The 13,355-nt window shown below is 38.9% G+C and overlaps 1 protein-coding gene across 1 annotated transcript; it reads right to left on the bottom strand.

The window, feature by feature from the left end:
• Window positions 1–3,830: 3,830 nt before the first annotated feature.
• LOC114628549 (olfactory receptor-like protein OLF3) lies at window positions 3,831–4,736 on the bottom strand. The gene has a single exon (XM_028776435.1). The coding sequence runs from the start codon at window positions 4,734–4,736 to the stop codon at window positions 3,831–3,833; it is 906 nt and encodes a 301-aa protein (XP_028632268.1).
• Between the last annotated feature and the right edge of the window lie 8,619 nt (window positions 4,737–13,355).

Genomic DNA, 13,355 nt, shown 5'->3' with positions numbered 1-13,355 from the left:
TTCTCTTCTCCCTGTATTCATTTCTCCCTTCATCTAGGTGAGAATGCTCCCCAACTAGGCACATTCTTCTCTTTGTTTAATATCTGTCAGTATTTAGTTTTGTATATGGATGCACTGTAGTTTATTAGATTATTTTACATACCTCAAACTTTTTAAAGATTGCTTTAAATTATACCTTCCAATATATAAAATATGTTTTGTCTTTGTATATTAAATAAGTGTACAGAAAATGTTTTTATGATGCCTGCTTTCATTTCCTCCTTATATATTTAGTAGACATCATGAAAGAATTTACCTGGTCTGAAGTGGTCTATGGTGAAAAATTCTTACATATTGTTTTTGTTTGGTTTCTATTGCTGTGGTAAAAACCAGGACCAAAATCAACTTGTGGAGGAAAGGGTTTATTTCAGTTTATAGCTTTAGTCTATCATCCACAAGTGTCAGAAAGTCAGCTCAACAAGGAGTTGTCTATAAACCAAAATGATTGAGACATTTTATCAAATGATGTTCTCACTTTCCATATATGTCTAGTGTGTCTACACATTCACACACACACACACACACACACACACCACTTAAATTCCCTAACATAAAAGATTCTATCATTTCTTCCTCTTTCCATTTTAATAGATGTCTTAGGGTTTGTTGTGTATGTCATGAAAAGACACCATGACCATAGCAATTCTTATAAAAAAAAATATTTAACTGAGGCTGGTTTACAGTTTCAGATGTTTAGTCCATTATCATCATGGCAGCATGTAGGCAGACATATTGTTTCAGAAGGCTCTGTGAGATCTACTTCTGGATCTGTAGGCAGCAGGAGGAGACTGTGTAATACACTGAGCATAGCTTGAGCATATAAGACCTCAAAGTCCATCTCCACAATGACACACTTCCTCTAACAAGGCCACACTTCCTAACAGTGTCACTTCCAATGGCCAAGTATTGAAATCCATGAATCTATGGAGGCCAGACCTATTCAAACCGCCACAATAAATTAATTTTTTCTGAAAAAGTTGTCTACTTCTAGGGCCATTGAGATAACTAGGAAGGTAATATGCTTGCTACCAAGCCTTATGACATAAATTTGTGCCCTGGGACCCACATAATGGAAGGAGAAAAACAAGTTGTAGTCTGATCTTCACACATTTGATGTATCATGCATATATGTGCCTCAGTAATTAAAACAAGTTATGCAAATGTGTCCTCCCTGAGAGAATAATTGCTGTGTTCAGAGACCACTTTATGCCCCTATTCTCCTGTTTATTTCATGTTGCAAATTTTAATGCTCTCTCTAGTGTTTCGGAGGTCAGTGGTCTGTGTAAAATTCCTATGCCTGAGCTTTAAAGGAGTGTGAAGGGCCTGCCCACTGTGTGCTCTTCTTGCAGGTCAGACAGGCTGTCAAAGTGACTTCTTGTGATCTCACACAGCTCCTCCATGCTATGGCCTGGGTAGAAGCGAGAGTGGGGTTTGTGGAGCATCTCTCAGCTTCAGATTCTCTTAGCACACTTCTGATTTTTTTTTTCCGGTATTCATGCTGCTCAAGGTTTATTTTGAAACCAGAATGGTTTCCCATATTTTCAATCTTCAGCACAGAGGTTCTTAACATTTAGGGTTTTCTCCAGGTCCTTCTATGCAAGTAGCATTAAACATTCCTGAGTAAGTCTCCACTTACTGTTTTCTGATCAGGTTGTTTGTCAACTTATTCTTGTTGTCTCTAATCTTGCCAATGATTCTTGTGAGCACCTGCTTAATAGTCCCTGAAATATCTATGTTTCCGTTTTGATTCTTTACTGTGAGATGCTGTAGCTTTGATTGCCATGTCTCTGTCTTGTGAACTATAGTAAGTTATCAACCATCCACTGGCAACAACACATGAAGAATACCTCACTGTTATTTATCATAACAGTTACATGTGTTTCTGTAACAAAATGTTAAGATTAGGTCAACCTTAATGTAAACTATAAATGTCACTCTGAGGAATAAATATATAGCCCACAATTACTTATAGTTTTTTTAATATATTTTGATTTTCAGGCATTCTGTGTACTACTGATTTGCTAGCATGAATGTATACACACCACCATGGAGGCCGGAAGAGTACACAAGATCCTCTAGAAATGGAACTATAGACAGTTGTGAACGGCTATGTGGTTTAGGGGAACTGAACCCAGATTCTTAGCAAGTGAAGTAAATGCTTTTAAGAGCTGAACCATCTCTGCAGCTCCCAAATCCTACAATTTGAAAGCCAGAGCTTCTGTGACGCATTCACAAGTGGAAGAATCTCAGTTATCTGAGCTGATGAAGGTACAAAGGCAGGGAAGGAAGGTCTTGCTCTGTGATTTCTTGAAATGAGAAGACTCACTTCTATTTTCTCTCCTCCTTCTCCTTCCCTATGCCCTGTTCAGTCATTTCATTCCTCTCTTTTAACATACAGGTGTTTATATCAAAGGTAAAATGTGTGCCCAGAATACTCCAACCCACTAAAATTACAGAGAAAATATAAACCTAATCACCTGCTTTTAAGATGAGATTGCACAAAGATATTAAGTGGGGCCCGGGGCACTTTCTGTACTGCACAGCAACTCTTCTGCTTTCTTAAAATCAATATTAAAGCCACTATCTCTATGGTCATGTCCAAAGAATATTCTTTATGAGGTCAGGTCTGGCTTTGATGCTTTTCTTAGTCAGTTAGTTGTTTCCTCTTTGTTTATCTGCTTTCCAGTTTTTCAGAACCAAAATTTCTTTCTGAAGTTAGATGGCTCTAATGTTTTTGATGAGACTCCATACATGCACAGTAATGTATGGTTCATAAAGATATGTCAGATTTTTCATTACTTTTAATGGTTTTGTGTATAAATAGCTTGTGACTAGATCTCAGGAAAGGCTTTAGTTGATGCTTCTCTACCCAGTTCCCTCAGAATGTACATTACGCTAGATTCTATATACAAAAATGTTGAATGTGTTTGGATAGCAGTATTTTTGTATTACATCAAAATATTGTGCATTAAAAATGTGCTAGAAGAGGCTAAAAACACCACGTATCACTGAGAGAAAAACTTCAAGTATAAAATGTACTTGACTCCTCACGGTACTATTTGATTACCAACGCTGCACCACAATTTTTTTCCAAAGTACAAGTAAATACTTTTTCGGTATAAGATTTTAAAATGTTAATTTAACATCATATTTAATAAGAAGTAAAATGATAATAATAAGAGAGTACATAAAACAGCAATAAAATGTTCGTTTTGCATCAATTATATATTCTCACCCACTTAGGATTCATCAAAAGTTAGAAATATCATAAGGAAATAATGCATCTAATATAGGCAGCATAGTGGACATCTAAGCTTATCCATACAGTACACAGGAGATGACCTTGTAATCATGTCCCTCTACCCCAGTACTCTCAGAGTATCGTAGCACTTACTGCTAGCTTAGGAAGATGTCAAAACTCAAAACTGAAAGCACAAATTCAATTTAATGAGTATAGCTTTTGAGATATCATGAAGTAAAAAATTTGAGGTTGATGATGTACCAGAACCATAAGAGTGGGGTTGACTAATGATGACAGCGGTGCTGAGTTCCGCTGAACACATTGCTGTAACAGAAAAATACACCCACGTCACACACCCACCATAACCACTCAGGCTCCTGCCTAACACCGTAAACACATGTTCTTTCAACATCTTCCCTGTTGCCATGGAAACAGCTGTTCTAACTGAGTTGGGAGGAGAACAAAGAAGAAAAGCCATCTTCTCATCAATGTTCAGGAGGCATCAACTTGTCAGTTTTGATGTGAACCCAGAAAATTTTCCTAACAGTTTCTACCATGCCCCTTTCACCTCCTTATTCCTTAGACTATAAATCATGGGGTTCAGTATGGGTATCAATATGGCATAAAAAAGGGAAATCAACTTCTCCCGAAGGACTGAGGGGCTGGAGTGGGGCTGGATGTAGGTAAAAATGGTGGTACCATAGCATAGTGCTACCACAGTGAGGTGGGAGGCACACGTATGGAAGGCCTTCTTCCTTCCCTCTCTGGACTGGATTTTCAGAATGGTGGAGATGATCTGGATGTAGGACAAGAGAACCAGAAAGAAAGGTGTCATAAGCAAGACAACGCTAGAAACCATGATCACAATCTCATTGGATGAAATGTCCACACAAGCTAATCTGACCACAGCTAGAATTTCACAGGAGATGTGATCAATATATTTATTTGTGCACATGGGCAGCTGGAAGGTGATGGCAGTGTGCACAAGAGAGTTGATGGAGCCACTGACCCATGATGTGATAACCAGCCATGTGCATAGCCCTGCATGCATGATGACTGAATACCTCAGAGGGTTGCACACTGCCACATAGCGGTCATAGGCCATCACTGCCAGCAGAAGGAATTCAGTCCCACCCAAGCCCAAGGAAAAGAATAACTGGGCTGCACAGTTCAGAAATGGAATTGCTTTGTGTGGGGCAAGAAAATGAGCCAGCAGCTGGGGAACTATGCTTGTGGCATAAGACACATCCACAAAGGACAGGTTGGTGAGAAAGAAATACATGGGAGTGTGGAGTCTGCTGTCCAGTCTGATCAGAACAATGATGAGGAAGTTCCCCAATACTGTCACCAGGTACATCAGCAAGAACAGGATGAAGAGGGAGACTTGAGTGTCCCAGTCACTAGAAAGGCCAAGGAGGATGAATTCATGCATCCATGTCTGGTTGGCCTGTTCCATTAAAAAATGTGGTAATTATTAATCTGCATAGAAAGTAGGGAAAAAACACACAAGCAATCAAGTAAACATAGAGTTGCAAGTAAAATTCCACAGCATATGTGATTCCTGCCAGCAATTTTATCAGTTTTCAGTTCACTCATGAGACTATGGTAGCAGGCTTTTTATCAACTGCTTTAGATAAACAGCCCAGTGACTTAAGAACAGTGTCTTAGAGGATATAGTTATATTCTTCAAAAAATAGTGTCTTAGAGGAATAGTTGTAGCCTGGATGTGAGACAATACAGTTTTAAGCACTATACTTTTTACCCATTTCCTTTGTTTTGAGACAAAGAGATCACAATAATTGGCTCTGGTTTTAAAACTATCTAAAATATGTCACCTAACTTAATCTTAATGAAATCCAAAACTCAATTACAAAAAAAAAATAACTGATTCTGAAAATTTAGGGGTTTCTGGCAAGATCTAGAATCAGAAAGCATGGTTTTAAATCCAAATTTTCTCTGACAGACATCTCACTTACATGACATGGTAAGCTCTCACACACACAAAACAGGCTCACATTCTATAATTCCCTGGTGCATTAAGCATGAGAAGTACTTGAGTAACATCACTGTAACATTACTACAGTACTGTGTGTGCCTGTAGCAACCCAATTCCCATCTGTGGTACCTAGAATCTAAATGTGATTTCTATCCTATATTTTCCAAAAATAAGCAAGTACTTTGACAGCCTTTAAAAGAGACCTTTGGTCTTCTTGATAGGCTTTAGCATTTCCTGTTGTTGTTCGTGGTCTGAACAAGGGTGACATAATAGTACCCCACTCTTGGTGGTTTTCTCTTTTAACCTTAGTGTGGTTGGGGGCCTCTTTTTTGGGTGTCAGTTGAAAAGAAAGCCATAGGGAAATGGAAGCTTAGCCATCCAGATCAAAGTGACAGAAGGAAAGCAGATGTTTAAGAATCTATCATCAATGTTCAATAGTGGACATGGGGTGTAGATTCCCTTCAGATTTTTTGTGTTGTGTAAGGAATTTTTTTTTTTTCAGTAAAAGGAGTAAAACATAATGCCAATTGTAAGTGTTGAACAGGAACAGATGTCTCTAAAAGTCTTCTAAGACAGACACAGTTATTTCTCCTCCATATCTGCTTGGTTACCAAAGCCACAGTCTCAACAGTGCTTGAAATGAGAAAAAAAATCAAAGGAAGATGAGATGGAAGTAACCAAGTGAAGAAACAGAGGACCTCGACCATTTCTAAAGCCTAAAGGAGGAATGTTATCGCATTTCTACTCTCTTCCCTGATTAAGAACAAGGTAAGCAAATGGCTCCAGCAATGCCCAGTTCACATCTTGGTCTGAGCGTCGCACTTTCTCCCCTTGCACAGTTCTACAACATCTAAGAGATTAGTCTACCATAGTTTGTTGTCTTCAGTTAGCTTTAATATAAAAAGCTGTCACATAGTGTACAAACCAACACAGTACTACTATTTCTATTTTACTAATTAAAGCAATTATTATCAATTGTATATTTTACAACAAAGTACATTAATAATTAGGGCTACTTTTTAGATGAACACATTTTTGATATGTTAAACGACTAGTATTAAAGATTGTTTTTGTTGTGAAATGACTATAAACACAATAACGCTAAGCAGCATTCATACTGTGTAGGGCCCAATAGAAGCTGGTACACTACAAACATAGTGTTACACTGTATTGATGGCATGAGATACATGGTCCATGGAGAAAATGGAGCTTTAGTTAGCAGACAATAAAATTGCACAAAGAGCACATGAGGTATTTACAGTAAAGATCAGTTTTCTCAGCTAAAATGATGCCAATGTTTCATCCTAGGAAAAAAGCAGTTCTATGTGCTTCAAACTTTATTAAGCAATTTTTGTCCACAACAAAAAGCAGGACGCTAATGTCTCAACAGCTCTCAAAGTCAAAACATAAACATTCAAATTCCTCACTCAGCTTTTTGCATGCTACAATGTAGCTTATTTAAAGGCTGAATTTTAATCTGCTTTAAAAAAAATAAAGTAAATCTGGATAGAAGACATTGAGCACATAGAGGTTTAAAATTTTTTCTATTTCAAGTTTTAGCCTGCACATTAATAAATCAAATATTGTTGATTACACCTTGATGAATAGCATCAACAACCTACAAGGTTTTGTTCAATTTAATACTGTTGTCTTTGAAATCTGATTGCTGAGAATATATTACTTGAAGAAGACAAAAGGAGAGAGTCACACAAGTACGCTAGGGATGAACTAATTTTTATCTGGATGAATGAATTTGGCTTTAGATATTCTGTCTCTCTTTTAAATTTGTCTTCTGATCTTTTATCTAAAAGTCAAGTAACTTCATGTCTCCTCTCTGCACCAGACTAACATTCAGGAAGATGTGGGGCCCACTGAAGAATTTTCCTTTGCTCTACCCGATTTTAAAAACAATAGCTTTTGGAATTCAAGACCTACCTAATCAAATAAATGACTAATGGCAATTTCTCAGTGATATGGTGACGTTTGCTATTAACATTCACTATCTAAACATATGGAGTCGGGCATCATTTAGCTAGTATATTTTAATTTACATAAATTTGAATAGTTGGTTGCTTAAGTGGGACTCCCCATTCATGCCCACCCGACTCCATCTCTACACAATGGCTGGGTGGAAAGAAAGTACATCCAAATAAGGATCGGATTTATAAAAGATAAGATACTCCATGACATTTTCACCTAATACACCTTCTACATATCTTGGGTGATACATTAGAGACAGTGTGGACCACTGTTCATCAGGATAGATATGGCTCTGCTGGTGCTACACAGCCACCATAACACATGCAGATCTGGATACAACTTTTCATATGGCTGCTCACATTGCTTTCTCACCAGGTCTTTTTTTTTCTCACCAGGTCTTACCCAAGCTTAGGTGTCCTTATTTCTCTGTGATCCAGTGCTCCACAACCCTTCTTCATCCTTTCAAGGAAGAGGCAGGCAAGATATGACACTGAGGAACTATTTCTCTTTGCAATGATCACCCTTATAGTATCATGTCCTGCTGAATGATTTATACCTTTAAGACCATGGAAAATCTTTTCAATTCAATTAGATGGTTGTGTCAGTAACTTACGTGCCCTCCTCTCAAGAATAGGTGTACTAAAGAAGAAACTCATACTAGGTATACACATATAAAAGGATTTCCTAGAATCTCATCCTTCAGAGAAATAATTTTATCTAAATTCATGTCACTATAAATAAGCAAATTGATCAACTTGACATCAATCTTGAAAAGGTCAATATCAATAATATTGATTGTCAGTGGTTATCTCATTACCCATATTACAGAGATTACCCTTATAGTTTTTTATTGTTGCTGTCCTAATACACATGGATGAAATTCAAGAAGTTTTACTTCCAGAAAAAAAAAACTTGGTCATTATCATCCTTTTGCTTCATTGAGCCTAAGTCATATTTGGCCCCCTTCTTGGAATAAGCTACGGTCTTAGCTGCAATAAATTAGTCCTGAATACAAGCACACAGCATATGTTCTACGGGTAAATTTCTCTCATGCTGTCCTACATAAAGCAGAAACTTACCTTTGTACAGTTGGTTTGTCAGTGGAAATCATTCCTTCCTCCAGAGAAATGTGCAGGTTCGTGTGTGTGACTGCACAGCTGGATTCTGTAAATATGCTGCATTCATTGTGAGCAAGGGTAAATTTATCATCCTTACATCTGGACACAGCAAACCCCAGGGACAGTGTGGTAGATAAAATGTCAAAAATGATTTTATTCCTGAAAGCACTGTTGATTGTACTTATTGGGGTCTCATTATCTATGTCAGCTCCAGGTTTGTTCACTGACTTTTCCTATAATAAGAGTCTAATCTATTGATACAGAGTCTTTAAACAGTCACAGTCTTGAAATTCACATTTAGTGATCTGCTTTGTTTTGACTACATTATGCAAATTCCAATTTTCTTTGTATCGCTTGTTCTTTGTGTCTAGGATATTCTTCACAGCATTCTGTTCTTGATTCTATAATACTATCCTACAGATAATTCAATGACAAAACCTGACAAGACACTCAGGGAGCCTCAAATATTAGCCCTGTTTATATTCTCAGGTTTTATGACTTTGATAATCTATTTAATCTACCTATATTTCCTTATAACAATATATTATTATAGGAAAAGTCAGGGAACAAACCTGGAGATGACATAGATAATAAGACCCCAATAAGAACAATCAACAGTATTTCCTTTGAGAAAAAGTAAAAAAGTTATCATATGTACACAGCCAGAGAAAAAATTGAGACAGGACACTTCAAAGACATTGAAATATTCTTTCCAAGAAATGTAAAATTCTACTACATACTTATGAATGTCCATGCCTAACCACATATTTTATTAACCTAGACTTTGTCTCATGTCCTTACAAAATTGATGTAGGGTTCATATATCAGGTTTCTAGTTTTAATTAGAATTACTCTTTCCTCAACCTCTCTCTTCAGTACTAAAGTCTTTAATGGCAAGCTCATATGGTGACTATGTCCCTCAGTCTTAGGCCTCTAGAAAGTTGAATGATTTCACTTCAATTCCTGTAGTCTTGGATTGAAAAGATCCCAGCATCCACACTTCATATACCCCACACAGATCAGATGAGTGTTTCTTCTGCTTGACTTGTTTACATCCATCCTCTGTAGACATTTTTATTAAAATTTCTCAAGTATTAGTCAGTACTTGGTGATATGGACACATCTTCTTCAATCCAGAATTGTATTGCAAAGGATGTTCTTTCTATTCAGAGTGATGGACTGTGGAGATGTCCCAGTTATCCTAAGCTCCATGACTCTAAAATTCCCTGAGATTACTTTACAAAAGCTAATGGGAGAACGTTCACAGTGATCCCAAGTGAGCTCGCATATAGCACTAATCAAAGTGAGACAGAGGCTGCCCTGGTGACCTGGAGCCAGCAGAGTCCCTCGGGAGCTTTTTATATTGGAGCATTAATTACTATCACCATTCCCAAATCTCAGTGGCTGGGTCACCATTCTGCCCTTCCTTTCCCTGTGGACAACTGTTCTTCATCCCTCCATCCCTCTTACTCAAGCTACAGTGAATCCTTAGCTCTCTCTCAAAACAAAACAAAACAAAACAAAACAAAAACAAGAAAAATTGTATAACCCAGCTCTTGACATTTTATTATGCTTTCATACAATACAAATGACCCCTCAGTGCTATGTTCCAAAGAGCTTGAGTGCTTCTGCATCTAAATCAGGTGATAAAACAGCTGTTCTTTTAAATCCAGGAGGCCCTTGGTCCTCTTCCTAGAGACACGAGTGCTATGCTCCTTATTAGGATACATTCGATGGGTATAGTGAACTGCTATGACTTTACAGGTGTTAGTGGACAGCCAATACATGCCTCAGTAGGATTTAAGTTCCGACATGATGGCATTGCATATAAACATTTAAGATTCCAAACAAAGAGACAAAACAGTCTTATGATTTACAAGGCAAACAGCTAGACTAAGAATTATTCAAAACAATGTAAAAAAAAAAAGCTTAATTTTTAGACCTCTTCAAATGTTTCAACATGTGGGAGATTCCATGCAGTTTTGAAGTCAGGATCACACTACCCATGTTTGGCTTACTATTTTCCCTCTTAAAGCCCTAAGTCAATCATTTATTTATTCCTCATCCTTAAAAGTTCTTCTGCTTCATCACCTACATCTACTGTTACTCAACTGATGATCACTGTTTCAAGTCACTCTTTCTTACCTACTCACTAACCCACCACAAGACTCCATCACTGAACTCTGCCATTTTCTTCTACCTTATAATTTTGACTCTATTTCCCTACTGTAAATTTATGTATGTCAAATTAGAAAAAAAATACTCATTGATGCCATTTGAATATGAAATTTCCTCAGGTTGGCTTATAAATTTGAACAGTTAGCTTCCACCTGTTTTGAGATGCTGTAAAACCTTTAGAAGGTAAAGCCTTGCTAAAGTAAGTTGGTCACTAGTCCCACCAGTTCCTGTCCATTCTGGATCCTTATTGTATATATAGGGGCACCGGTTGTTTCATATTCCTACTGCTGTGTCTTCATTGCTATGGTGGTCTTTATTCCTTCTTAAACTATAAACTAAGGCTCTTTCTCCCCGAAGTTACTACTTGCCAGGTATTTGGTCACAGCAATGAAAAAAGTAAGTAATACAGAAAATTAGTGTTGAGAAGGGGGGCTATTACTGTGGTAAACTTGACCATGAGGTTCTTAAATCTTTAGAACTGGCTTCCATAAAGAATGAAAAGGAGTGGGAAGGGGTATGTGGGAGGATTTGGTAGGGTGAAAGGGAAAGGAGAAATAATGTAATTAAAATACAATCTCAAAAATAAATAACAGCAACAACAAAAGGTATAAAATTCTGTAAGTAGAGACTAATAGGCCATCTGGTTGGTTGTCTGGAAGACCATAATGCCAAGAGAAAGATGAATGAATAGTGGAGGCCTGGCTCTTTAAATTTCAGAGGGAATCAGGATTACTTGGGAACTGGAGCAGAGGCTATTTGCTTTATACTCTGACAAATAATCTGGGCACATTTTGTCTGTATCCTGAGAGCTTTGTGAGAACGAATTAAAAAATAATTTTGCGGTGGAGGAAATCTCAGGAAAAGTTACTATCCAGGCTGTGTCCGAGCCTCTGCCACTCCTCTTATGCAGGTCTACAGGGAGAGAGCCACAGCAGAGCCGAATGTTATGCAAGGAGGAGTAGAAAGTAGCATGAGAGAAGAGCCAGACTCACACAAGGCCGGTGCAAAAGTAGATGCTAACGTTAAAGGAATGCACCACATTGAAGAGAACGCATTAGGCTAACGTAGCATAAGATGAGGGCCCAAGGCCCGGTAAGAAATGAGACAGGCTGAGGCAAAGGAGACATCGGTTCTGCTGGAAACCATGTGGAGTCTGGAGCGAGGGGCCTTGCAGACCTGGGACAAGCCCAAGCCTGAGGCGTCAGGGAAGGGTCCAAACCTCTGAACACCCAGACCCTCTGGAAACTTTGAGGAGTTAGGAGGAGGGGGCCGCACGGTGTGGTGATGAACCAGGAGCCAGGAGGAGAGGGACTCTCCGGCTTAGCTCAGGGGAGAGTGTGCGGGAGCACAGAGGAGGTCTCCTGCGGGAGACTTAGGCAGAGCAGCTCTGTATGATGAAGACTTCTTCCTGCCCGCAGCGGTTCTTGATGAGAGAGATAGTCCTTGTTTGTTCAAATTGTTTATTGATGGCGAGAAATGGATGCATATGACTTATTCAGGCTGGACCAGAGATTAAGTATCACTTGCAGGAAGGAATGTCGGAACAGAAACTTATTGGCTAAACCCTGGGGCCAGCCCATCTAGGTATCTCATTGGCATGGAGAACTCTGTGCTGACTAGTGGTCAAGATCTTCATGTGGGGGTCATGGTCATGTGTTCCAGGACAGGAGCAGATGAAACACCTACCTGTCTCAGATATGATATCACTACTTCATTGAGAGAAGCACTGCAGCGAACTTCTCCTGGCATTCTGACTAGTCCTGGTGGCTCTGCTGACTCTTGCAGATTCAGTGGAGGCTTGGCGGTTTCTGTTGGACTGTGCCACCATTACTGATCTGTGTCTAGTGACACTTTCAAACTGGACTGTTGGTATCCTGACACTACTAAACTGAACTGCTGGCATCCTGACATCAGAGATTGGAAACACCCCCAAAGAACTACTTATAAACAGGTCTACATCCCCTTGTCCTGTAGAGGGAAAAGTTATGGATACTGGGTATATAGAATCCTTTTTAGATATAAAATATTCTTTAGGCTTTCTTTAGGAATGTGGAAAGACCAGTCACCACTACTGGGACTGGCCGACCCGCAAAGAGAAAGGAAAGAATGCAATTTAGTCAGGTGGAACCAAGCTGAGAACCATAGCGACAGGGCAAGGCCGAAGTGACAGGACAGGACTACATTCTTGAGAAAGATAAGTGTACAGAGAGTTTTCATCTGATCCTGACTCATGTAGGTTGGGTTCCTTTGGAATGTTCCACTATTTTTATGTTATACCACCCTAGCAACCCCCTCACTCCCTCCTCATTTCCTTGGTTTGTGGTTTTTCCCTTTAAAAACACCCCTCAAACTGGCAGTCGGGGTCAATTCAGCTCCTGCGTGGGCATGCGAATTGACCAGCAGCTAGTTGTCACGCCCTAATAAATAACCTCGCAATTGCTCCGGTACATGGTGTCTCGAGCAGATTACTGGGTGGTCGCGACTTTCTGAGACTTGAAAGAGGGTCTCCCCTCTGCGGAGGTCTTCAGTCCTATTTGCCATCTTTTTTCCCCTATCTTTGGACAATGGGCTAGAAGGAGTGTCGAAGCTTTTGAGCATCCTTATTAAAGTAGGTTTTGAAAAGTATAAGCCTATAGATCATTATAGGCATGGCTAATTTCCAGGCCCTTCAACTGTTTATGCTTCCTGTCTGCAATGAGTAACCAGCCTCTTTCTCCACATGCCCGTATCAGCATGATGTTCTATGTTTACTGGTTCAGAATCAATATAGAGAAAGATTATAGACTGGAATGAAATCCAAAAC

Source organism: Grammomys surdaster, unplaced genomic scaffold (genome assembly GCF_004785775.1).
Source record: "Grammomys surdaster isolate TR1022 unplaced genomic scaffold, NIH_TR_1.0 269, whole genome shotgun sequence".
NCBI classification, from domain to species: Eukaryota; Metazoa; Chordata; class Mammalia; order Rodentia; family Muridae; genus Grammomys; species Grammomys surdaster.
This window is presented reverse-complemented; position numbering and strand designations above follow the sequence as displayed.